This window comes from Gigantopelta aegis, chromosome 9 (assembly GCF_016097555.1).
Source record: "Gigantopelta aegis isolate Gae_Host chromosome 9, Gae_host_genome, whole genome shotgun sequence".
NCBI lineage: Eukaryota > Metazoa > Mollusca > Gastropoda > Neomphalida > Peltospiridae > Gigantopelta > Gigantopelta aegis.
In genome coordinates, this window is record NC_054707.1 from 6,282,635 (window position 1) to 6,309,699 (window position 27,065).

The 27,065-nt window shown below is 36.2% G+C and overlaps 2 protein-coding genes across 3 annotated transcripts; one reads left to right on the forward strand and one right to left on the reverse strand.

Moving 5' to 3' along the window:
- On the reverse strand, window positions 1–16,569 carry LOC121381190 (glycine--tRNA ligase-like). Its single transcript, XM_041510374.1, has 16 exons — window positions 16,291–16,569; window positions 12,661–12,762; window positions 11,960–12,059; window positions 10,954–11,095; window positions 10,494–10,659; window positions 9,532–9,677; window positions 8,705–8,854; window positions 7,600–7,762; window positions 6,394–6,558; window positions 5,707–5,814; window positions 4,781–4,931; window positions 4,304–4,384; window positions 3,586–3,695; window positions 2,850–2,943; window positions 1,787–1,974; window positions 1–273 (listed from the first exon to the last, which is right to left on the reverse strand). The coding sequence occupies exons 1-16, from the start codon at window positions 16,534–16,536 to the stop codon at window positions 154–156; spliced, it is 2,232 nt and encodes a 743-aa protein (XP_041366308.1). The 5' UTR covers window positions 16,537–16,569; the 3' UTR covers window positions 1–153.
- Window positions 16,570–16,799: 230 nt separating this feature from the next.
- LOC121381223 (probable tRNA N6-adenosine threonylcarbamoyltransferase, mitochondrial) lies at window positions 16,800–27,062 on the forward strand. 2 transcript variants are annotated; one of them, XM_041510433.1, is made up of 10 exons: window positions 16,800–17,205; window positions 17,715–17,814; window positions 18,264–18,358; window positions 19,130–19,192; window positions 19,788–19,917; window positions 20,388–20,592; window positions 21,905–22,053; window positions 23,094–23,224; window positions 24,442–24,513; window positions 26,425–27,062. In XM_041510433.1, exons 1-10 carry the CDS (start codon window positions 16,838–16,840, stop codon window positions 26,504–26,506), a joined length of 1,395 nt encoding a protein of 464 aa, XP_041366367.1. In that variant the 5' UTR covers window positions 16,800–16,837; the 3' UTR covers window positions 26,507–27,062. The 2 variants fall into 2 exon arrangements, with proteins under 2 accessions (XP_041366367.1, XP_041366368.1); XM_041510434.1 differs by having other exon boundaries at window positions 17,085–17,205; window positions 17,738–17,814.
- Window positions 27,063–27,065: the final 3 nt, after the last annotated feature.

Genomic DNA, 27,065 nt, shown 5'->3' on the forward strand with positions numbered 1-27,065 from the left:
TTATTTCCAATGTGTATTAAATGTATTTACATATAAATAATATGTATTGTGATTCATGTCACACTGGTTGTATCAATGTTCTTAAAGTTTTCTCAGCTACTGCTGAATCGATGGCACAATTCACTGTCATTGTAATCCGTCAGATAGTTTTGTTTACTGTGCGTCTGTTTTTGTCGACTGTTGTTGTTCAAATATCGGGTAGTTGTTCAGCACATCTTCCCATGTCCGCAAACTTAGTGACAGATCTCGTACTAACCCAGGCAACTCGGCAATCTGGAGATATAATGGGGAAAAAAACACCTATGAATTTTAAATCAGTTGATTAACAATCAGAAAATGTCAGCAGGCTTCTGAGAAATGAAACCGAGTAACCCATTTTATTTTGCATAAATAGACCATGTAAATGATGTCGTAAATTTAATACACAAACAAAAAATCTATAATAAAACACTAGATTTATGCGATTGACTGGCGATCGAAATGATTTCTCGCTATTTTCATGGGCCTAATCTGCATATGTAAAGCACTGAATATACTAGTAATCCTGATTTAATTTTATGTTAATTTGAATAAACCAAAAGTAATCCTTTAACCTTCTGACTACTAGACGAGATATCTCGCCCGACGTCACGTCAGTCGACATACTGTATTCATAGTGCATTCCTCAATTCATATTTCCCGCCGTTTTGCACACGACACTCACCGGAAACGGAAATATAATAAAAGAAAAAAGACTTCTTTTCAGAATGGTGGCTTTTATTTTGATTTTTTCAAATGAAAATACCTTGAAATTCTGAGTTCAAGAAGTGGTTTTTGGCAAGTATTTTAGCTTGACAACAATAGCGGCACGTCGCAGTCATTTTCAGGGATCGATAGCTGATTGTGACAGCTAATTTGATAATATTGTTTATCGTTTTACCCACAAAGAAAATCACCAGATATATTGCAATATGAATCGTAGTTCGGTTTTTTAAAAGAAAAACCACTGTTATCGAGAATAATGGACATAAATACTGGACAGCTGGCCACAAATGCCCAGAAGTAAACGCGACTTTTCCTATTTTTTTGCCTAATTTTAATCACTATTAACTGATCTAAAAATCATAAAAATTACAAAAGCCCACGAAAATAATGCTTACCGATTCATATATGAACTTTATTTTATGTATTTATAAAATATTTAAGTGAATATATGTCAGTAAAAATTATAAACTTGTACCCACTCAACGTGGTTTTTGTTAAAAATTAATCCAGTAGTCTAAAGGTTAAGACAATGTCTGCTTTAAATGAATACTGGCAAAGACAAATCTATTCACGTCCCACTTTCTTAATATATTTTTGTATAGTGCATACATATATATTGTCCAAATTCGTTATAAAACCAAACAAAAATAATTATGGTGATGCCAAACTACAATTATTTACTGTGATATCAAACTATACTAATTACAATAATACCGAACTAGAATAATTACTATCACAATGCCAAACTAGAACAAATAATTATGGTGATATCTAACTATAGTCCATCCCATCCTCCTACAAAAATGTTTTTTGTAAATAATTTCAGTTTGAATCCACATAAGTGAAAAGCAAGTATTTTGGAAATAATTTTTTTTACTATTTTTGTGTGCAATTTACAAATGAATCTGCTCAAAAATAAATAACTTGTAGTATGATAAAAGGTATTCTCTGTGAGAAGGACTGTAGAACAATTGGATACATTGATACTACACAGAAACAATTGGTCTCTGTGATACACCAAGCTAGAATAATTATTAATTACCGGTGCTCGTATCTGCTTCATGGAGTCACGCTCTCTAAGAGTAGCGGAGTGTGGTTCCTTCAGACTGTCAAAATCTACCGTGATGCCGTATGGAATGGCGATCTGATCGGTACGAGCGTACCGACGCCCAATCGACCCGCTGCTGTCATCTACTTTGTGCGAGATGTCGAACTTTGTGAGAGCTTGTGCTACAAAATTAAAACGGTAGGAAATAAAAAGATATCAACAAAGGACCAATGAGATAACAGATGGTTTAAAATATTTTTAAATCACCAAATGTAGCCTTAAAAAAGTGTTATGTTAAAACAAGAATTTTGCAGAAGTAAAAAGTTAAAGTTTGTTTGGTTTAACGACACCACTAGAGCACATTGATTTATTAATCGTCTGCTGGATGTCAAACATTTGGTAATGTTGACATAGTCTTAGAGAGGAAACCAGCTACATTTTTCCATTAGTAACAAGGGATCTTGTTATATGCACCATCCCAAAGACAGGATAGCACATACCACGGCCTTTGATACACCAGTCGTGGTACACTGGCTAAACAAGAAATAACCCAATGGGCCCACCAACAGGGATCGATCTCACACTGACTGTGCATCAAGCAATTCTTTACTACTGGGCTACGTCATGCCTACCCTAAATGTATTTAATTGCATACATAGTTAAAAAAAAAAAAAATGTAACATGCATTAAATTAACATTTATAGATGTACCTTTAATCCATCTTTCATTGATCTAGGAAGTATAATTAGTGACAAATGGACATGAACATGAAAACTTAACACAGAGCTAAACACTTAAATTAAATTAAATTTCAAAATTAACACCACAGAAACACACATAAAAAAACATGTGCTAAATTAAACATATATAGGTACAACTGGAATTTGTCTAGAATTTATGGTTTGTAATAAATGGAGCAAAATACAAACTTGATGCTTATGTTAAAATAGGAACAAACAAGATACAACGAAAAAGCTTATATAATAAATAATATCTAGAGAATGTGTATAATAAATGTCTTTTATAAAATATGATTCCTATAAATAAAGGTACTTACAGAGTTGCTTCACAAATGGGTGGAATTCTGGATTACCACTGAGAGGCAAGACTGAACATTTGTATGGAGCTATCACAGGTGGTATGGTCAAATACTGAAAGAATAAACAGTGTTAATATTAAAGTGTATTGCAGAGTAAACTATCGAAACAGAATAAACAGTTTTAATATGCAAGTTTTTCACAGGTGGGAAAATAAAATAATGTTTTATTAAGCAAGTGTATCAGAGGTGACAGGCACTTTCCCACAGACAGGAAAGCACATTACCATGGCCTTTGACCAGTTCTGGTGCACTGGTTTAACGAGAAAAAAACACAGTCAGTTGAATTGATCTACCAAAGTGGTTCGATCCTACGACATGAGCACCTCAGGTTAGCACTCAACCAAATGAGCTAAATCCCACCTGTCTTTGTGTGTATTTTTGGTAATTCTAAAAACACATGTACCTCTCTAAAACGTAACAGTTATGGAAACAAGCTCGGTCTATTTTTACAGGGTGTTTGCCCGCGTTTTAACAACACAAAATCTTGTTTCACTCTATTGTAACTTTATCCAGATGTGTTACAGGTTTCTAGATTAACGTAGCCTAGTGTCCATTTTCACAGGTTGAAACTAGGCACTGCGACTTTAAAAATATCTGCTCAGCTCCCTAAAGTTGCTAGACTTTTAATCAAGGCAGTTGCAGGTTGCATGAGGCATAAAGATATTTATGAGAACTTCATCAGTTTGACACTTACTGTCCGCTGTTCATCGCCCTCTCTGGTTTTGAAGTTGTGTTCAAACACAGAATACATGATTCGGCCAATACCAAACGATGGTTCTATCACTGATGGCACAAATTCTTCAACTGAAAGAAATATTTACAAAAATGTAGTTTTAATAAATTAACAATAACATTTCTGTTACATTCATTACAACGTAACGTCATCCCATTAGTCCAGATGTAGCAACAGGAGTTTGTTCATTTCTCGATGAACATAAAAATTACGTCGTCAGGGAACGTCATATCTGATGACGTCATTTTATATGGGCAAGTTGTCTTATTGAGTGTTATTGTTTATGGACCAGAAATAATTCAAAATAAAGTATCGGCAACTATGATTCAAATTTAATTATAAGTTTTTGTCTGTTATTTCTTTTACGTTCATCTGGGTATGAACAAAACAAATCATCCACTCTCTTATGTGAGAATGGCTTCTCCGATTCATACAATTTGCAGATGATTTTTTTTATTCATACCCGATTAACGTAAATGAAATAATAGACAATCCTTAATAAAACAATGCTATTTTATTTTCATCATTATAAAATACACCCTTCATAAACAGTTGATAATAATGAATCTTATTGTAATCTTATTAGGAAAGCTACTTTTAAATTTTGAAGATCTTCTACAATGCACAAAAATATGGAATTTGTTTAATAGAAACAAAAAATAGAGATAAACATACATACCATGTATAACTTTCTCATATGTCTTTATTGTGATCATGTCAGGTTTCAGGGTGAAGTGCTTCCCATTTACTTCAATATTCACTGCTCTAAAAATCACAATCAAAGATGTTGCATAAGCATGTGTGTATTATTCAGTTATAATCTGTTAAATATACTTTTGGGAATTACAAAATTCAGAAACAAATTTGATCTACTTTATGTGGAACACATACATTGCAGCACAATCATATTTATTATTTTAAATTTACATTTAGAAATACTTAATTCAGATATCACAAGTGTCATAACATAAATATCAAAATTAACTATTTTACAGAAATATTTTGAGGCTGAAGTACCTTTAAATAAAAAACAAAATTATTTATTGTGATTAAACTATTTAATTAAATTAAACAACTGACATCTGATAGATTATTATAATCAAAACAAATTTATGGTATAATATTCCTGTTCTTAGCATGAATGGTAAAGAGTTACTTGCCCTTGATCTTGTAAAACGTTGTGCATCTCTTTGAGCTCGTCGGAAGGAAAGCTGTGTGAGGTGCTCCGTTATTGCTTTAGCGTCTTGTTTAAATGTTTTTCCCAGCACACCTTTCGTGGGAGAGCACTCGGTGACCTCAATCGTTTTGTAGTAAAGAGTTAAGGAACCATTTTTATTGCTTCAAATCATTAATAGTGTACAAGATTTGATCATAAATTCTACAATATTCAAGTATAAAAGCAGCCTTGGTGGTGAAGTCGTAATGTCATGACACTTGGTCAGCCTACTACATCTCTCATTAACACCTAAGCACTGTCCTATACAGGCAGCTCAGATACCGAGGTGTGAGCTCAGGACAGCATATTGGAATCTTAACTGAATACAAGCATAAAATGAAGTTGATAGGGAGGGGCTTAAGGTACACCAATGTTTTGCCAGAGTGTAGTCACTGAACGAAACTTTGACATCAGTTTTGCCACATTATGCATAACATTTATGAAACAAGCTGTCAATAAAGGTTTTTGTTTGTTTTGTTTAACGACACCACTGGAGCACATTGATTTATTAATCTTGGCTATTGGACGTCAAACATATGGTTATTTTGACAGTTTTAGAGAGGAAACCCACAACATTTTTCCATTAGTAGCAAGGGATTTTTTGTATGCACCATCCCACAGACAGGATAGCACATACCACGGCCCTTGATATACCAGTCGTGGTGTCAAGGCTAAGCTGTCAATAAGTAAAAACCTTTTAAAAATAATAAGTCAATACCTTGTGGCGTTGTGAAAAAGACTATCTGGTAAAACTATATGTGGAACAGACTGACAGAGAGAAAACCTATAGTCCCCTCCGGTTGGACCTGTAGGGGACTAATAACAAAAAAGTCTAAACTGACAAAGCCTAACATTATAAAGGATATTGGTTCTTGTAGTTTTTTTTCAGCTTGCAGTTTGACTCCAGTAGCCTTGGTGTGCTGAGTTAGATCGTAGCATGATCGGTCCGCACAACCCACACACTCTATCCAGCCCTGAAAAACAAACAAAAATACACATGAATGAATGAATGAATGAATGAATGAATGAATGAAAGAATGTTTAACAATACCCCAGCATGAAAGAAAATCAAACATAACGTCACTGACCCTAGTTATTAGGCACTGTAAAATTAGTATTCAGCTATCAAACCTTTTTTGTTTTACCTTAAAATTACACACTACTTGCAACTTCTTACTTAAATCACAGATTACTACAAATCCAACATATTTTCTGGTCATCCTGATGTTTCTAGGAGCTCATAATGTATTTTATTTTAGTGAGGACAACTGCCATTTGGTCCATTGTAAAAATTTCAATAAAATATGTTGATGGTGGTTCTAGTGGTAGTATGAATGAATGAATGACTGAATGATTGAATGAATGATTGAATGGATGGATGGATGGATGGATGAATGAATGAATGAATGAATGAATGAATGAATGAATGAATGAATGAATGAATGAATGAATGAATGAATGAATGAATGAATGAATGAATGAATGAATGAATGAATGAATGATGAAATGAATGTTTGAACAACCGAACGTACAAATGATATCACTGTACTCACATAAGATGTTTTACACTCAGCATCCCAGCAGTCACAGGCATAGTGAGCCATTTCATTTGACAAATGCTGTCGGAAGCGGAACTTCTTTGGATCGACACCAACTTTTATCATGAACAAGTAAATTCTTGCCATGAAGTACCCCAGTGTCTGATTGGCAATCAATCGCTGCAAATAGTTAATGGAAAAAATAACAGCCGGACAAATTATAAGCAGATGGCTCGTGGAACAAACAATATTCCTTCTGCCAGTATTTACAGGATAAATAAATTATGAATAACTGAACAATACAAAAATCTATTAAGTATGTCGATACATTTTCACTCTGGATTTATACAATTTAAAGAAGCAACTAAATATTCAGGTTAAAAAATCGGAAATCAACCAAAAACAAGGATGAAAGATTATTAAAAAAATTCAATGTTGATAAAAATTTAAAACCATTGCTTGTAACAAAAATTCCACAGAAATAATCGTCTTGGCTACCATAAACTAATGTGGTGAATAAAGAAATAATTTGTTGAGTAACATTCAAGATTAATCTGGATCTGAATTTATTTATTTTATTTAATATATTTTATAATTTTGCAACATGCATTGAGATGTAAATTCATAGATGCCATTATAAACCAACTATCATTGCTCTAGGACTTATATTTTGTGAGAATTGGAGCTAAACGTGAAACATAACCAGACAAAAACAAATGTTCACACCTTTGTCATCGCAGAAGTAATACCTACATCTTGCCTTTTGGTTTTGGTCAATGTGAGACAAACATTCATCAGTGAGAGTACTGTTTGTATTCTATGAACCGGCCTCAGTCGCGTCATGGTGAAACCATCGAACATAAGGCTGGTAGGTACAGGGTTCACAGCCCGGTACCGGCTCCCACCCAGAATGGGTTTTAACGACTCAATGGAAAGGTGTAAGACCACTGCACCCTCTTCTCTCTCACTAACCACTAACAACTAAACCTCTGTTCTGGACAGACAGCCCAGATAGCTGAGGTGTGTGCCCTGGGCAGCGTGCTTGAACCGTAATTGGATATAAGCTCGAAAACAAGTCAAATGAATGAATGAATGTATTCTATGATCTACAAAATATAACAGTTAAAAAACATTAAAAAGAACTTAACCTAACTGGACAAATTACCACTATGCTGGAACCAATAATCAGTGGACTTTCTTGCAAGGCTCAATAATACTTACCGATTTCACAGCATCACCAATCTTGACCATTGTCATGGGCCTGCCGTCCATTTGAGCACACCCAGAATACATCATTACCTCTACGTCAGCAACGTCGTTGAACTTTGGGTGGTCTTTGTTCAGCGGGTCACAGAAATGTTCTATTTCCGCCATTGTGAACTCTCTGTGAAGAAAGTATTAGTTAAAGTAAAATACAATTAATAACAAATTATAACAAATATACATGAACTTAATATTGAAAATTGGGACATACTTTTAACAAATCCTATTATTTTACTATCTTGTTCCCAGGTTAGGCTGCAAGTATTAAGTCCTTATTTCAAATGCCAAATGTCTTTCATTTTCACTCCAATTATTAACAGTTTAATTCCAGTTTATGTATTCATTCTATTTTGCTATGAACATCATCTAAAAGTGTTCCAAGCCTGAAAAACCTGTAACACATTTGGATGAAGTTACAATTGAGTGAAACATGAGTTTTTGACTTTGAAATGGTGAAATACCCTCTAAAAATAGACTAAAACTCGACTCCATAACTATTACTTCTCAGATGCACATATGTTTTTAAAAATATTATAAATGCATTTTGTGATATTAAAAACACCAGGATGATCAAAAACACTTCAAATGTACAGAAATTGATACTATAAACAATAAAATCTAAGTAAAGTATGATTTCAGTTTATCACAAACGGCTCTAATAGTAAAAAATATGCCTTACTGTTTAAAAACTAGGGTATGTCCCTTTAACAATACCGTAGTACATTTTAAAGTACAGTTAGTTGGTGTTAACATTATGGTTATTTCAACACTTGATCTATTGGGATATGAATCGTAGTTCTTTCTTTAAAAAAAAACATTTGGTCAAAAAACCACTTTTATTGAGAATAACACAAAAATAATAGTTACCAATAAACTTTATTTTATGTATTTATAAAACATTTAAGTTAATATATGGGAGTTATAAACTTGTACCCACTCAACGTGATTTTTGTCAAAAATTAATCCAGTAGTCTAAATGTTAATGTCAGCTGATACTCAAAGCTGGGGAACCATTCCTCACTGATATCCTAACTGACACTGTCAGACTGATCTGTTGACTTACCTGACTCTTATGAGCCCAGATCTGGGCGAGATTTCATTCCGGAATGCATTACCGATCTGAGCACCGGCAAATGGAAGTTTACCCTGGTTAAACTCAAGAAGGCGTTTGAAGTTGACAAATATACCCTGAGCAGTTTCAGGTCTCAGAAATCTACAAACAGAGAAAAAGATGTTAAATATTATCTACAAAATACCTAAGTTTTGTTGATGTAATGTTTACACGACTGACCCTGTGACCTGTCCGGTGGGACCAATAGATGTAATGTTTACACGACTCACCCTTTGAGCTGGCTGGTGGGACCAATAGATGTAATGTTTATACGACTCACCCTTTGAGCTGGCCGATGGGACCAATAGATGTAATGTTTACATGACTCACCCTTTGAGCTGCCGGTGAGCATAATAGATGTAATGTTTACACGACTCACCCCCTGAGCTGGCCGGTGGGACCAATAGATGTAATGTTTACACGACTCGCCCTTTGAGCTGGCCAGTGAGCATAATAGATGTAATGTTTACAAGACTAACCCTGTGACCTGTCCGGTGGGACCAATAGATGTAATGTTTACACAACTCACCCTTTGAGCTGGCCGGTGAGCATAATAGATGTAATGTTTACACGACTAACCCTGTGACCTGGTTGGTGGGACCAATAGATGTAATGTTTACACGACTCGCCCTTTGAGCTGGCCGGTGGGACCAATAGATGTAATGTTTACATGACTCGCCCTTTGAGCTGGCTGGTGGGACCAATAGATGTAATGTTTACACGACTCACCCTTTGAGCTGGCCGGTGGGACCAATAGATGTAATGTTTACATGACTCACCCTTTGAGCTGGCCAGTGGGACCAATAGACGTGGAGAACATGAGGTTGAAGTCGATGGGATCGGAGAGATCGTTGCCGGTAATCGGTGATTTCATGTTGAACTTCCTGACCGTCTCGCCAAACTGAGTCTTGTCCATTCCATCAATCTGAAACAAACATGACACCTGATTTCAGGTTTGGAAGCTTCAAGACTACAGTTATTTCAACAGCAAGGGATCTTTTATATGCACTTTACTGCAGACAGGAAAGCACATACCACAGCCTTTGAACAGTTGTGGTGCACTGGCTGGGACGACAAAAAAAAAAAAAATCAGCTGAATGGATCCACAAAGGTTGGTTCGGTACTGTGACACAAACACTTAAATGAGCACTCCACCGACTGAACTAAATCCCACCCCCATTCAGAATGTATGCATAGTATCAGACAAAACCATATCATAAGTTTTGGACAGACAGTATGGAAATTTTTCTAGACAAACAGTGGAAAACACAGAAACACTGTACAGACAAAAAAAAAAAAAATTCTGAATAAATCCAGAAACCATCTCCAATAGATGAAACTTGTTAAATTTTTCCATTAGCAGTAAGCAGGGGTGGGAATTAGTGAACTGTAAACAAGACGAAATCCAGAGGGGTCTGGGGTGGTGAAATGTAAAAAAAGAGGAAATCTAGAGTGGTCCGGGGGCAAGGACGATTAAAATGCGAGGAAACACAATGTTCCATGAGAGGAAAACCGTGGATCCGAGGAGAATTCCCACACCCAAGTAAGGAATCTTTTATATGAACTTTCCCACCGACATGTGAAACCAGTCATGGGGCGCTTGTTGGAAAGGTAAAAGAACACTAAATCAACCATGAAGGATAGACAGCTCTGGCCCGTCAAAACCCCAGTTGAGCACCCTACCACTGAGCTATACCCTGCCCCTATTTTAAGACGTCTAAGACATAAAATAGTAATTTACCCTTGGCAACAGCTGTCTGATCTCTTCCTTCTTGTCCGCGGCCAGCTTCTTGTCGGTGAGGAGTTTCTCGAGGTGAGCCTCGATGAGGTGGTCGACCCGGAAACACTCGCCATTCTTCAGGTCCTTCACCATGTAGTCCTGAAACCTCTCTACGTGGCCCGACGCTCTGTAACAAACAACACAACTCGCTAACACAGCTGAATGGGGTTATTCTGCAACGGTTTAAAGAATGAGAAGAAAACTGACACAGCAACACTGTCATCTTATACAAAACAGTAGCAAGGGATTTGTTATATATATAACTTTTCCTAAGACAAGAGTACTGACTGAAAAATGTGCAAGTCAGAACAAAAATCCAACTTGATCTGTAATACTACATGATAAAGCTATTCCTGGCTATTTTCCTGTCTGTATATGTGCTATTTTCTGTCTTACAGTATAGTTGAGCAGTTCGACTCACTTGAGCACTGGTTCGGGCGTCAGCATGGCACAGTCCACCTCCAGCATCTGCTCCTCCAAGATGAAGAACTTGCGCCACATCTGCAGCAGATTGGCCTTGATAGCGCAGCCCATCGGACCAAAATCATACAAGCCATTGACGCCTGCAATTGTCATACGGTAATAAGAACTACAGCACCTTCAAAATGACTGTTCACGGTGGAAAACAATTATAATGAAACTGTACATAGAAACATTATTGTCATTATGATTACATTTTAATGCAATAATCTCTGAAAAACTTACTGTAGTTGTATTTGTTCCCAGGCAACAGAGATTCAAAAAGTTATCTTATAGTACTTTTTCATAATTGCTGGTGTGTGTGTGTGTGTGTGTGTGTGTGTGTGTGTGTGTTCATTCCCACTAAACCACTGGCGTAGGAAGTGGGGGGGGGGGAGGGGGCAAGGGGCAAGGGCATGTGCCCCACTGCACATTTCAGATATTTTGCATTATATTTGTTTTATAATAGTGTAAAAGTGTGTAAATATAAAAGTGTTCGTACCTTCCTACACCACTATTATAAAATTACATGTAGACTCGACACCAAAACAGTTTGTATAAATCTGTATCCACAGTTGTTGGTAACAGTGGTAGTAAATAAATGTGTCAGTCTATTATTTGTGTACCTGCATGTAGTGTTATGTACTTAAACATTCGCAATTTACCAATGAATAAAATGATAACTGGTGTCATTAAAATAATAGTAAAAGACTTTATAAAAATGTTATCAACCAAGCAACCCAAATTCTGCGTTAAACAAAATTTAGCCCTCTTTTATAGATTCAAGTGTTTAATAAATAATACTTGATCATAATCATAATTTCTTTATACCAATGAAATAATTAATTGGAGTAAACATTCAGGTGCCAATGAAACACATTTTACTAAATGCCATGTCAACTTGAATTGGAACAAAACAAGAGTATGTTTAACATGTTACATACTACTATGTACTACATATCACTTACCTCCATATATGGCAAATGACTGATCATAAAAGAATCTTTGTTTGAGTAAGTCCTCCAGTCGTCCTCTGTCAAAATCATCCTTGGGTGACAGCTCAAATTCCTAAAATACCAACAACATAAAATAATCAAGTCTTAAGTCTCATCTCCAAGCATACTGCCATATATAGAATAAAAAAAATAAAAAAATCAAGACTAAAAACTAATAAAGTAAGTTTGTTTTGCTTAACGACACCACTAGAGCACATTGATTTATTAATCATAGGCTATTGCCTGTCAAAGGGATCTTTTATATGCACCATCCCACACACAGGATAGCACATATCATGGCCTTTGATATACCAGTCGTGGTGCACTGGCTGGAACGAGAAATATCACAATGGGCATACTGACAGGGATCGATCACTTTACCACTGCGTTATGTCCCACCCCTTAAAACTAATAATGCTACAGAGTAAAACATTCATTTTACATTTGAAAAAGAAAATTTCATGTGAACTATACCCATTCATAACAGCTGCGAACATCAACCACTAAATGTTAGGATTTGTGTAAATGTGAACGAAGCTCCTATATAAAATATAAATTGTTTTTATACCATTTATTTATTGCAAATATTATTCATGTACTGAATAAGAAAACACACAATAAAAAATAACAGAAAAAAATATCAATTTACACAATGATGAAAAAAAAAGAGATACCTTATCATCGAGAAGTTTTTTTCGATGTTTCAAGTCAGCAATTGCCCGCTGCAAATCAATTTCAGGAGCTTTGTTCTCTTTGAGTTTTCTAACCAAATCACCCTAGAAAAAAAAGACATGATAATATTTAAAAGGAAAGTCCATTCTATTAATTATTATCAGTGCACAACTATTATTATTAACTAAAATATTTGTCATGTAACTCAATGATTATAAATAATTAGGATAAAAAAACAAAACTCACACAAACCAAACAAGTGATGTAATTTAACATGTACATGAAACAAGCATTCTGAGAGTACTGCTAAAGAAAAACATGTCCCCTACCAGGCCCAACAAATGCTATACACAAAATAATTTTCAGTTTACTATCTTGAGGCGTGGAAAAAAAAGAGTCACAAAAACAAATGTTTGTATTTCAAGTTCAATCGCCATAACTCTATGATAAAAGGGTAAATCATCATGAAAGTCAAATCTGATCTATAACACTACTGTACATTAAAACAGCTAGACACGAAATTTCAGTTCAATATCTTGAAGCACTGTGGAAAAAAGGCTGGAAAACTATATGTGGGACAGACAGATGGAGAGACAGAAGGACAGAACAAAACCTATAGTTCCCTTCAGAATGAGGTGTAGGGACTAATAAGGATATTTAAATAAAATAATAAAAAGGAACACATAGGTTTTATTGCTGTGACCTTGTATTCAACTGAAGTGCTAAGTGCATAATTGGAGGACTGTATACATATCATTACCATAAATATGGACCACCCGCCTTGGTGGTGTTGTGATTATGCCATTGGACATAGGGCTGGTAGATACTGGGGTCCCCCCCCCCCCCCCCCCCCCCGATACTGGCTCCCACCCAGAGCGAGTTTGAATGACTCAGTAGGTAGGTGTAAAATCACTACACCCTTTCTCTCTCACTAACCACTAACCCACTGTCCTGGACAGACAGCCCAGATAGCCTAGTTGTGTGTCCATGCTTGAACTTTAATTGGATATAAGCACAGAAGTTGAATGGAATTAAAGAGGACCAACCCTGACATTTGCCAATGGCAACTTTCAAAAACAATCAGCAAATTTATTTTTAATTTGGAAGAAAAATTTCATGTAATGATTGATATTTATTTTAAAAATAACTATTTAATTTAATAGATAATTTGACCAAATTCTTTGCTCATCCAGAGCATAAAAAATGTTTTGCCTTTCAAAGTGGTTTTACTGTTCATGTTTATTACATAGGTCAACATTAAAAAAAACCCACTGCCTTCTATTACACTGTAACAGAATTTGTTTAATGCATCAATATGATACTACTACACATACATGTATTTTACTAGTACTACTGTTTGTAAATGTCAACTGAAAGTCAAGTTAATTTTGTTTAACGACACCACTAGAGCACATTAGTTAATCATCGGCTATTGGATGTCAAACATTTGGTTTATTCCGACTCATAGTCATCGGAGGAAACCAGCTACATTTTTACATTAGGGTTCTTTTATATGCGCTTTCAAACTGTGACAGGAAAGCACATACCATGGCCTTTGACCAGTTGTGGTGCAGTGGTTGGAACGAGAAAAAAACCCAATTAGTTGAATGGATGCACCGAGGTGGTTCGATCTTGCGATGCAAACACTTCCGGTGATAGCTCAACCGACTGAGCTAAATCCAACCCCAAATGTCAACCGAAGATCATAAAACATAGCTTGCAGCATCTACAAGTACATGCAGCTAGTATATATATATATACAAAACTGTGACTTAATGTGACAGGTTAAGATCAATCAAATTGTAAAACTTCCTCCTTCAGGGCTATATATACTGATGTAGCTCTGTTACTCACAAAATTTACCAATGGTGAATTTTAAACAATTATTAAATTTTATGTTAATTTGGTGAAATGATGATGATTTTGTAAAAAAATAACAAAAAGAAAAAAGTTTGTTTTGTGTAACAACACCACTGAGAACATTGATTTATTAATCATTGGCTATTGGATGTCAAACATTTGGTAATTTCTACATATAGTCTTTAGAGAGGAAATCGCTACATTTTTCTATTAATTAGTAGCAAGGGATCTTTTATATGCACCATCCGATAGACGTAACAGAAAGAAACAAATGGGGTTTTTTTAAAAACAAACTCGTCACATTTTAATTATAGTTATGAGGCATCATATATATAGTTAAGGACAACAGATATAATTAGAGAGGAAACCCGCTGCCACTACTCCATAGGCTACTCTTACATACATGCACCATCCCACAGCCTTTGTTACTCTAATTGTGAAGCACCAGCTGGAAAGAGACAGCCTACTGGGATCAATCCCAGACTAAGGATGCAAAAGGCATGTGCTTCAACTCTGGGGAAAAGGACTTTCTTTTGGCACTGTCGACTCATCTAAGCCAGGTTTTGTATTACACATTAATTTGCCCATATGATCATAATAGGCTACATGGTGAAAACGTTCAGACCTGATAATTTTGTCCGAACATCGCTATCATTTTTGCACGAATGCGAAGATTTGTTCAAGGATGACCCCCTAACCCAACCCTTTTTGGACACTTAATGATGGTTTATTGACTGTTCTAACACTAAAAGGAACAAACACACACACACACACAAAAAAAAAGAAGAAAAAAAGATGATTCTACATAACATAGGAGCTATAAAATTTGGACTGCCAGTATGAAAACCTATTACACTGCAGGGCGGGACGTAGTCCTGTGATAAAGCGCTCACTCGATGCATGGTTGGTGTGGCATGATTGATCCCCGTCAGTGGACCCATTGGTCTATTTCTCATTCCAGCCAGTGCACCACGCCTGGTATATCAAAGGCTGTGGGATGGTGTGTATAAAAGATCCCTTGCTGCTAATCGAATAGTTCACCAAGATAAACCTCGCGTGCAAGTACAACAATGAGGTTTACCTGGCCTAGCCATTCCGCCATTAGCAGTTTCTGGACAACGGTTCAAAGACCTTTTAAGACATAAAAATGAGTCTTGGTTGTTATTTTGATTTTTTTTTTTTTTTATATAAAGATACTCTTTTAAACTCTGAAATTCTTAAGTTATAGTGAATACTAATAATTAGCATATCAGTGTGTTTGAAAGGCATATGAGTCCGGTGTTTAGAACGTCGCCATGCGTGTCAGCTGAAATTGTCTGCCAGCGTAATTGTCTGCTAGAAAGTGGCTGCTAGAATCCGCCCTGTAAAGTCTGACTTTTTTCCTTTAATTCAAAGTGAAGATCATTTCAAAGTAAGTATTTCTTGGTCTCAGTGAGCTCGAAATAGATCACAATATACGATTAGGGTGAGGAAATGTGATGGTAATCGTTATTTTGACCGCAATTTCTTTGTCCAGAAACTGCTAATGGTGGAATGGCTAGGCCAGGTAAACCTCGCTGTTGTGCTTGCACGCGAGGTTTATCTTGGTGAACTACTAATCGAAAAGAGTGTCCCATGTAGTGGCAACAGGTTTCCTCCCTCAATCTCTGTGTGGTCCATAACCATATGTCTGACTCCATATAACTGAAAATAAATGTGGTGAGTGCGCCGTGCGTTGTTAAATAAAACACTCCTTCTTCTTCTTCCTATTACATTGGTATTAGTAATGTTACCTGCTCCTTAACCGCCTTTCTCATGGGAGCCAGCTGTTCTTCTATCACGGGGTCACACATGGCTAAATTCTGTGCCAAAACTTTAGACTTCTGTTTCGCTTTTCGCAGACCCCAGTCTGATGCTCCCCTCTTCTGTTGTATATTAGCCAATAACTGAGGTGTCAAACAAGACCACCGCTTGACGATCAATATTGTCGTGTAACGAATTTTCTGACAGTTCAAAAATAGACTGATCAAGTGTTTCATCAGACGAGACTATCTGCCACGAACGAAAGTGGGGAACGAATAGCAACTTAGTAAATTAGCTAATAAAGTTGAATATTAAAATTAATAAAACAAATTGTAACATTTTGTTATTGTATATGTAATTATTTAAAATAAAGTTTACGTCAGTATATTTCAATTTTGATTTATAAATGTATGTAAATACAGCAATAAAGGCGATTTCTTTTTCGGATTTATGCTTGCATTATAGTCCTTACAATCTTTTCCCGTTGAATGACGGGATATCCAATATGTCTGCGCCCATACGGCATGAACTGCAATAATGTTTAGCAGTAATTTGAAATCGACTTCCCTACTTGTGCAACTGGCCACGGCTAATGCTACATATTCTAAATATAGTTATTGCCTGAGAAGACTATTGCATGATTTCAATAACATTTTTTACTCTGACAGATTTACTAAAAATGCTAATAAATATCGAAAGTATGCTATTTTGAATCATAAGAAGTTTCGCAACTGTTCTAGTGTAGTAACAAATAAAAGACTAGACAGTAAAATTAACCAGAGCTCTAAGAGTAACTTGGTACTTGGAATTGAGACTAGTTGTGATGACACTGGGGCTGCAGTGGTGGATCACCATGGCAACGTCATTGGAGAAGCTTTGCACAATCAAACAAAAACTCACATTCAGTAAGACACTAGAACTAGTTGTGTATTTACTATTGTTACTGTACTCATATTTGTGGAGGAATAAATGAGATAATTTTAAGTACACCTAAATGTAATAGAAATAAAGAATGATTTGTTGACTCAGTCTTATGTGACAATTTGTAGCAGGGTGAGAATTCATCTCAATCTTGTGTGCATTTAAAGTTATTGATCCACTAAATTGCATTTATATTATAACTATTTATAGGATATTCCTCTTTATAAAGGTATTTTTTCATCTATTTTACTCAAACATGATAAATGTAATTTTTGTGGCATCATTTTCTCCTCTTTGTTTTCCTAAAACAGGCAAAATAATACTATTTTTGTATTTAATCTACCATGTGAATAATATTTATCCAGTTATCAATAAAATCCTTTACTGATGCTAGTTATTAAGTCTTAGGATCGAGTAAAAATGACATGTAAACTGAAATTGATTAATTATGTAGAATGTGTTACACATTTTATGGTTCTTGTGATTGTAACAGATTCGGTGGTATTATTCCCCCAGTGGCACGAGACCTGCATAAACAACACATAGAATCTGTTGTTAATGAAGCACTGTCATCTGCAAATGTCAATTTACAGGTAAACATTTAGACCTTGTAAACATGTGGTTATCTAAATACACCATACAGTACACCACAAACACCATATTGATCCACCTCAAACAATATAATCAGCTGATATGTAAAAATTACTGCAACTCATAATTTTTTCATTTGTTCATTCATTCATTGCTCACTAATTCATTCCTTCATCTTTTCTTTCTCTTTTTCTGGTGTAATTAAAATAAAAGTCATTGTTTAAACCCAATACTACATTGGTAGGTCAAAGCAAATATTTTTAAGAATGACTTTGAAAAGACAATGACATCTATTAAGTTCAAGGCTAAATTATGTTACAAATTATTTCTTTCATAAAATAATTTTTAAAATGTGATAAATTCTATTTTTTTTAAACATGCACCGAGACGACCATCAGGTTGTGCTGGGTGAGACATACAATTCCTCCAATTTTGTTTTTTTAATATTTAGGATCTGGATGCTGTGGCGGTGACTGTGAAACCTGGCTTGGCTCTGTCACTGCGAGTCGGGCTGGACTATGCTTTAAAGCTAGTAGAGAAGTCTGGGTATGTGTTTTAGTTTATATTACTGTAACAGGAAGGAAGGAAGGAAATGTTTTATTTAACAACGCACTCAACACATGTTATTTATGGTTATATGGCGTCAGACATATGGTTAAGGACCACACAGATATTGAGAGAGGAAACCCGCTGTCGCCACTTCATGAGCTACACTTCAATTAGCAACAAGGGATCTTTTTTATGCACCATCCCATGCCAGTCGTGGTGCACTAGTTGGAACGAGATATTACTGTAACAGTGCACAGGGGTGCTTGGATTGAAGGATCAAATTCCTGATTGGGTTTTTACCCATCCCAACCAATAACCCATAACTGGTGTATTAAAGACTGTGGTATGTGCTGTCCTGTCTGTGGGAATGTGCATTTAAAAGATCCTTGCTGCTAATGGAAAAATGTAGCAGTTTGCTTCAAAGACCATGTCAAAATTGTCAAATGTCTTACAGATAATTAATAAATCCATTTGCTTTAGTGATGCCATTAAACAATTGAAGGGAAGGGAAGGGAATTATATTAACGTGCCCACATCCTTTCGGTTCAGGCACGCCCACCATGGATTCGGGTTCTGACTTCGCCAGCCATCGATTCCATGGTGGTTAAACAATTGATTACTTCGGGGGAAATGTGCACTACTTTTCAGTTACATATTTTTAAATATTGTCCCTTGAATTTAAAGGAAAATTGTAATGGAGATTTTCTTTATATTAGTATATATTGGGAATATTTCATTGTGTTGTTCTATTCTATTTTTGTTTCCTAGGAAACCACTGATTCCCATTCACCACATGGAAGCTCATGCTCTCACTGCAAGAATGATCCAGAGGTCAGTTACCTCCCTGTTTTAAAATTTAAAATTTCTCACCGCAAGAAAGATACAGGTCAGTAGTCTCCCTTGTTTTATTATTTCAATAAGAGTGTTTTAGATGGGACAAAAAGAAGACCCTTATTTGAAATGGTTCTCATTGCTTCTTAATCCCCTACTGGTCCAACTGGAGGGGACTATAGGTGTCATCTCCATCCGTCTGTCTGTCCATCCATCTCTCCCACATATAGTTTTCCAGTTTTCACAATGCCTTGAGATATTGAGTAGACATTGTTATGTATAGGTTTATCATGTATGGTTACAAATCAAGTTTAACTTTCATGGCGATTTATCCATTTTTTACAGAGTTATGGGTCTTGAACTTAGGAGATATGAAAATTAGTTTTTGGAATGTTTCAAAATATTGAGTTGAAATATTGTGTATAGCTCTGCCGTGTACCGTTACAGATCAGGTTTGACTTTCATGATGATTTACCCATTTGTCACAAAGTTTTGACCATTGAATTTAGGAGATAAGAAATTTGTTTAGGCCCTGTAGGGGAAATGTATTGCTTTAGCAGTACTCTCAGAAAGCTTATATTCACTTTTGTTTCAGAATTGATTTCCCCTTCCTAGTTCTGCTTGTCAGTGGCGGTCACTGCTTGCTCGCGGTTGCTAGAGGCGTTTCAGACTTCCTTCTCCTGGGTCACGGGATGGATGACTCCCCTGGTGATGCGTTTGATAAGGTGAGTCACACAGTGGACCAGACATTGATTTCATTTCTTTTTAACTCAATTTTCATGATCGTTTCTAATTAAGATTCAAGCATGCTGGCCTGGGCACACACCGCAGCTGTTTGTACTATCTGTCTTAAGCCTCGTACCACTAAACAATCTTAGCACTAGTATCGTCTTATGTACCTACCACCACGAGTATACTGTTTTCCTATGATTGCCAACCTGTTCCATGATGTGGCATAGCTTACTGGCGTCATAAATTATGGTGAACATTTACAATTGATATGGGGCAGCTATAAGCCACTAATGTAGATGTTACATGGCTGTTAGATGATCATCTGATGGGTTTTTAGATTGATCATCTGATGGGTTTTTAGATTGATCGCACATAAGGCGAGTGCTTTACCACTGGACTTATCATTAGTAAGCTGTATGTAGTACATAAATGCATTTCATTGACAGATTTCTTGTATTTCCAGACGGCCCGACAACTGAAACTGAAGAATCTTCCCCAGTTTGCCGAAGTACCTGGAGGTGTTGCCATAGAGACGCTGGCAAAGCTGGGAAACCCTAAAGCCTTCGCCTTTCCTCATGTGTTAACACAGACACCAAACTGCCATTTTTCTTTTGCTGGAATCAAGTTTGCTGCCAAGCGGTTAATAGAATCAGAAGAAATCTCACAAGGTAAGAATACATGCAGGGCTCACCAGAATACCTGAAGGGCTCACCAGAATACCTGAAGGGCTCACCAGAATACCCGAAGGGCTCACCAGAATACATGCAGGGCTCACCAGAATACATGCAGGGCTCACCAGAATACCTGAAGGGCTCACCAGAATACATGCAGGGCTCACCAGAATACATGCAGGGCTCACCAGAATACATGCAGGACTCACCAGAATACCTGAAGGGCTCACCAGAATACATGCAGGGCTCACCAGAATACCCGAAGGGCTCACCAGAATACCTGAAGGGCTCACCAGAATACATGCAGGGCTCACCAGAATACCTGAAGGGCTCACCAGAATACATGCAGGGCTCACCAGAATACACGCAGGGCTCACCAGAATACATGCAGGGCTCACCAGAATACCTGAAGGGCTCACCAGAATACATGCAGGGCTCACCAGAATACCTGAAGGGCTCACCAGAATACATGCAGGGCTCACCAGAATACCTGAAGGGCTCACCAGAATACATGCAGGGCTCACCAGAATACATGCAGGGCTCACCAGAATACATGCAGGGCTCACCAGAATACCTGAAGGGCTCACCAGAATACATGCAGGGCTCACCAGAATACATGCAGGGCTCACCAGAATACATGCAGGGCTCACCAGAATACCTGAAGGGCTCACCAGAATACATGCAGGGCTCACCAGAATACCTGAAGGGCTCACCCTGCCCATTGCTAATTTTTACACAGAGTGGATTTAAAATTTAGTGTTTGACTAATACAAATTTTCTTAAATTAACCATATTTTAATAATTTTCAAGGAAATACTCTACATATCTCGAAATTGGCTAAACCAAATTTGGTTCCAATGTGATCCCTGTACAAGGACTGTTGGAGAAATCTTAAGGTACTGACAAAAATCTCAAAGAAAGAATAAGCAAGTAATGTAAAACAAATTTTAAAGTAAGAATAAGCCAGTATTGTCAGAAATTTCACAGTAAGAAAGAAAAAGTACTGTCAGAAATCTCAAAGTAAGAATAAGTACTGTTAGAAATTTCAAAGTAAGAATAATTACTGTTGGAAATCTCAGAGTAAGAATAAGTAAGTCAGAAATCATAAACTAAGGATAAGCAATAACTGTCAAAAAAGTAAAAGTAAATATTGTTTAAAATACTAAAATGTTGCATTAGGAAACAGTTACAAGAATACAGGGAATCAAAGCTGAAATAGCGTCCTATGCTATTGTATACTGATAACTGAAGGCATTATATGTAAATGTGTAATTACATTCTTCATGTTGACACTTTTTTTCGTTTGTAGATGTAAGTGCGAGTTCAGTGCTGCCAAATGCGGCCGATGTGTGTGCCTCCTTCCAGTTCGGGGTGTTACAGCACCTGGCAAAACGAGTCCAGCGCGGATTACTGTTTTGTGAACTAAAGGGACTTCTACCAGAGACAAACAAAACTTTGGTAGGGCGTGTTTTTTGATGTAAACATTTTCCTTACATACATTTATCTGACTTCGTTACATACATTTTATATTCTTTGTTAACTTCTCTTTATTCTGTGTACTAGGATAACATTATTAGTCCACTACTGGTTCAACTGATTTGTGGAGCCCACTTAGGGACATGCAGTGCTTCAGCAGTACTCTCACAATGCTTGTTCAATTTATTTATGCATAGCTTTAAAAAAAATTATATAGTGCACTGGAGAGGTAAAGGAGGCATTTCCATATTACACTGCAAATATGTGTTCATTTTCTGTTAAGTCCATTAGGGAACAGTAAGTTTGTTTTGAAACCGTTGTCAGGTACGCAAATTTAAATTCACCCAGACTGCTAATCACGTAAGTGCTGAACTGTTGCATTCTAAAATTAAAAGTTACAAACTTGAGAGTTATCAGACTGTTATTGACCCAAGAGGGGCGGGACGTAGCCCATTGGTACAGTCCTCGCTTGATGCGCGGTCAGTGTGGGATCAATGCCCGTTGGTGGACCCATTGGGCTGTTTCTTGTTCCAGCCAGTGTACCACGACTGGTGTACCAAAGGCTGTGGTATGTACTACCCTGTCTGTGGGATGGTGCATATAAAAGATCCCTTGCTGCTAATCAAAAAGTGTAGCCCATGAAGTGGCACAGCGGGTTTCCTCTCTCAATATCTGTGTGGTCCTTAACCATAATGTCTGACGCCATATAATTGAAAATAAAGTGTGTTGAGTGTGTTGTTAAATAAAACTTTTTTTTTTTTTTTTCCTTTGGTTCAACTTTAAAAAAAAAAAAAAAAAACCTGATATCTTTAAGTGTACAACATGGGAATAAAATTTATCTTCTGCAAAAAGAATAATAAAAAAAGAGAATAAAATGACTGCCACAGTGATTAGAAGAGTTAGTTCACCACACCCCAGGAGATGACAATGAGAAGAAGAGCTATCTCCCCTTACACCAGGTTGTTTATCCAGAATATTACCTAAGAGTTGTAACCATGGTAATATGAATATTTCATCTACAGGTTGTATCAGGTGGTGTTGCCAGCAACAAGTTCTTGCGAGCAGGCCTTGTCAAAGTGTGTGATAAATATTCCTGTAAGGTCGTCTGTCCCCCGCCCAAACTCTGTACCGACAATGGAATCATGATTGCCTGGTTAGTGTTGTGTTGTTATTACAGCTGACATTACTAATAGAAGATATTCAAATTATTATTATTATTTAATTATTTTTTTTTTTTTTTTTTCAAAGTTTATTGTCCCCAGACTACCTTACATTAATGTTATAGGATACACATTATATAATAATACAAATAATATCTTATGATATTAATAAACGTTACCACAAAAAGGAAAGACAAACTAATAGAAGAAAGTAAAATAAACAAATAGAAAATAATAATAACAATAATAAAACAAAAATAATAATACAAAATTAATAATAATAAAAAAGAATAAATTAAAAAATAAAAAAGATGATGAAAATAAATAAATAAATAAATAATCCCTAGCATTGTTGTTAGCTGATAGGTTTCTCAACAGTGTACTTTACATTCACCTATGTATTTGGTTGGTTTAAGATATTCTAATTAGTTATTATTTACTAATTAAGTTGTCAAGTTTTTTAATGCTGAATAATTTTTAAATATGTTGGATCAGATTCCAGAAATCACAGATGAAATACTTCCGGAATTATTTAGAATTGTGGATTTTCTGTGCCACCTAAAACTGTCTATGTTGCCGAAACACTTACAATAACTCCCTTCTGTTCAAACACCTGTAGTGTTTTCCTAAATTTTGGTCCAAAGTAATTTCATCTCTGAAAAATGTACGCTTTAGCAATCACAAAGTGACATCTTGAACAAAATGAAATTTAGTTCATTGCCATCTTCATCTTTAAAAGAAATTAAAGCTGATGAATATGCAAAAATGTTAAAATTCAACATTAAGTAACCCCTTTAGTACACTAAAACTAAATAATGGACACCAAATGAGACACACACACACACACACACACACACACACACATAGGAACACAAGCAGACACACACACTCATAGGAACACAAGCACACACACACACATAGGAATGCAAGCACACACACACAAAGGAACGCAAGCACAAACACTCATAGGAATGCAAGCACACACACACATACACATAGGAACACAATGACATACATACACACACATAGGAACGCACGCACGCACACGCACACACACACACACACACACACACACACACAAACAACATTGCATTCTGGTCAATTATATGGATTCAGTTTATAGATTAAAAACAAAAGTCGTATTTTAAAATATTTTATTTACCCGTATTTAATTTATTTCTGCAAGTATTGTATAATTTTTTTCACAAAGGAATGGAATGGAAAAACTGTTATCACAAGAAGATTTTGCGCAAGATCCTGAAAATGTTGATATTCAACCAAGGTAAGACATGAAACATCACTCGTATGACTAAGTGAAAAGGCCAGATATAGGTATTACTTTTTGGTTGGTGGCCATGACGTCAATATTTGCATTTAGTTTCCAACCCCTGAAATTAACAAAATGTCCATGGCAAAACAAACATGCTGTGGGAGGGGGAATATATATATTTATTATCCATATAGTTCAAGATATTCAGGGTAATATAACCAATATGACCCACGTGTGTCATAATGATTTCACATGCACAATGAATGACATAATTTTGTGAAGTAACTTAATGTGGCTTCCCCAGTGTAGTCCACAACAAAAACTGCTGTGGAGAATTAAAAATCCACTGCATTGCCAATTGCTGTGGGCAATTGCAGGGATTGAGCACCAATGTAAATGTTCATGTTCGGGTTAATTTTTCACAAACTATAAATAGTCGTTGATTATTTAAACTTGGTTTGTAGTTGAATCTATGGATTTTCATCTCGGTGCACATTAAAAAAAACAAAAACAAAAACAAAAAAATAATAATAATTTTAAAATGTTTTTTGTTGTTTATTTAAGAAGTAAATGAGTAATTTACATTACAACTTTTTTCTTTTTATAAAAATAAATCAGCAGTTAAAAGAAAGGAAGGCAATAATTGTTTAACGACACCTCAGCACATTTTAAATTATGGCTACTTGGTGTCAGTGTGTGGTTTATGTAAATATTTGGTATGGAAAATGAGACATGATACCTGTTGTATGAATCAATTAAATTAAACCTAAAATAAAAGTTTGTTTTGTTTAAGGACATTACTAAAGCACATTGATTAATTAATGAGTGGAAGGAAGGAAATGTTTTATTTAACAACACACTTAACACATTTTATTTATGGTTATATGGTGTCAGACATATGGTTAAGGACCACACAGATATTGAGAGAGGAAACCCACTGTTGCCACTTCATGGGCTACTCTGTTCAATTAGCAGCAAGGGATCTTTTATATGCACCATTCCACAGACAGGATAGTCAGGGATGAGAATTTTCCGTGGATTTTGGACCCCCAGGGTTGATCCTGTGAAATGTGTAAATTTGTTGAGAATTTTTTTTTTTTTTTTGGGGGGGGGGGGGGTTAGAATATAGGTGTATGCCTTGCATTCTGTGGAAATATTAATTAAAGTTGAGGTCGCAGTGCAGCTGCTATCGTAATGTAGTGGCCGCCATGTTTATTTTGATGCACTGTGTGTATACGAAAATAAAACAAAACTAGCTTTGTGTGTATGTGTTTAGTACTGTTTACTACGATCACTGTGATTGGTTAAAATTGAGACGTCTGTGATATTGAGACCAACCTGTGTCAAAGTGTTTATTGACAGGAGTTTATGCATTATAATAATCCTTTCTATGGTATGTAAGTTATTCTGTAATTCTGTGATATATGTGTCTCCTGATGCAGATTTTTGTCTTGTAATTGTAAAAAAACCCTGGACCGCCAGCTAATTTCAGCTGAAAATACAAATTGTCATTCTCATCCCTGGATAGTACATACCACAGCCTTTGTTACACCAGTTGTGGAGCACTGGCTGGAACGAGTGGCTGTTGGGTATCAAACATTTGGTAATTCTGAAATATAGTCTTCAGAGAAACCCACTATATTTTTCCATTAATTAACAAGGGATATTTTATATGCACTTTCCCATAAACAGGACAGCACATACCACAGACAAAAGAGTAATGAGGCACTAGTTGAGATGGGGAAAACCCCCAATGGGTCCACTTAGGAGGTTTGAACCTACCACCCATGCACCTACAACAAATCCCACTGGAAGCTGTTAGTGTTGATGCCTTGAGCAAGAAGTAAACATTCAAATACAAAACCATGTAGCTTACTAACATTGAAATGACTAACATTTTTTTTTTTTTTTTCTTTGTTTCAGATGTCCTCTGGGAGTTGACATTTCCGAGGAAGTATCCAACACAGCGTTAAAATTACCAAGGATTAAATTGCTTGACACATAAACATTAATTGTGTATTCGAAACTCTATTCCGATACAAGGAACATAAGAGGCAAGAACATTTTTATGAATATATTTCGATTCTCAGATACTTCACAACCTTATACCTGGCATAGTGGTGTGACTAGAATGGGTTATCAGCTGTTTGTGAACACAGTTTCAAATACATAATCTAGAAGCCCTGCTGATACTAGCTGTTTTAAATGTTGCAAAATGGTGTGCATGTTTCAAGTCGTGTTATGCCTGTGACGCTGCCTCTAGGTGTATACACCAAATCATACCCAGTAGAAGACAATTGTAACCTATGTGGATGAAACTGATAAACATGTTTTAATATCATGGATATAAATAGTGCTAGCCCTCACTGTGTAAATAAATCGGAGAAAGATGGAAGGGTTAAACTGCTAGTTTTACACATAATGGATGCTCAATTTCCCTCGTTCCCAGTGGTAAAGCGCTCGGTTTGGGATCGATGCCCATCAGTGGGCCCATTGGGCTATTTCTCGCTCCAGCCAGTGCACCACGACTGGTATATCAAAGGCAGTGGTATGTACTACCCTGT

Coding starts and splice junctions, on each gene's coding strand:
- LOC121381190 (XM_041510374.1), bottom strand. CDS start 16,536: ATGAAACACTTGATCAGTCTATTTTTGAACTGTCAGAAAATTCGTTAC. Junction 12,060..12,660: donor AAAAACTTCTCGATGATAAG/GTATCTCTTTTT, acceptor TTGGTATTTTAG/GAATTTGAGCTGTCACCCAA. Junction 274..1,786: donor TGAAGCAGATACGAGCACCG/GTAATTAATAAT, acceptor TTATATCTCCAG/ATTGCCGAGTTGCCTGGGTT.
- LOC121381223 (XM_041510433.1), top strand. CDS start 16,838: ATGTTTAGCAGTAATTTGAAATCGACTTCCCTACTTGTGCAACTGGCC. Junction 17,815..18,263: donor CTGCAAATGTCAATTTACAG/GTAAACATTTAG, acceptor TTTAATATTTAG/GATCTGGATGCTGTGGCGGT. Junction 23,225..24,441: donor AATGGAATCATGATTGCCTG/GTTAGTGTTGTG, acceptor TTTTTCACAAAG/GAATGGAATGGAAAAACTGT.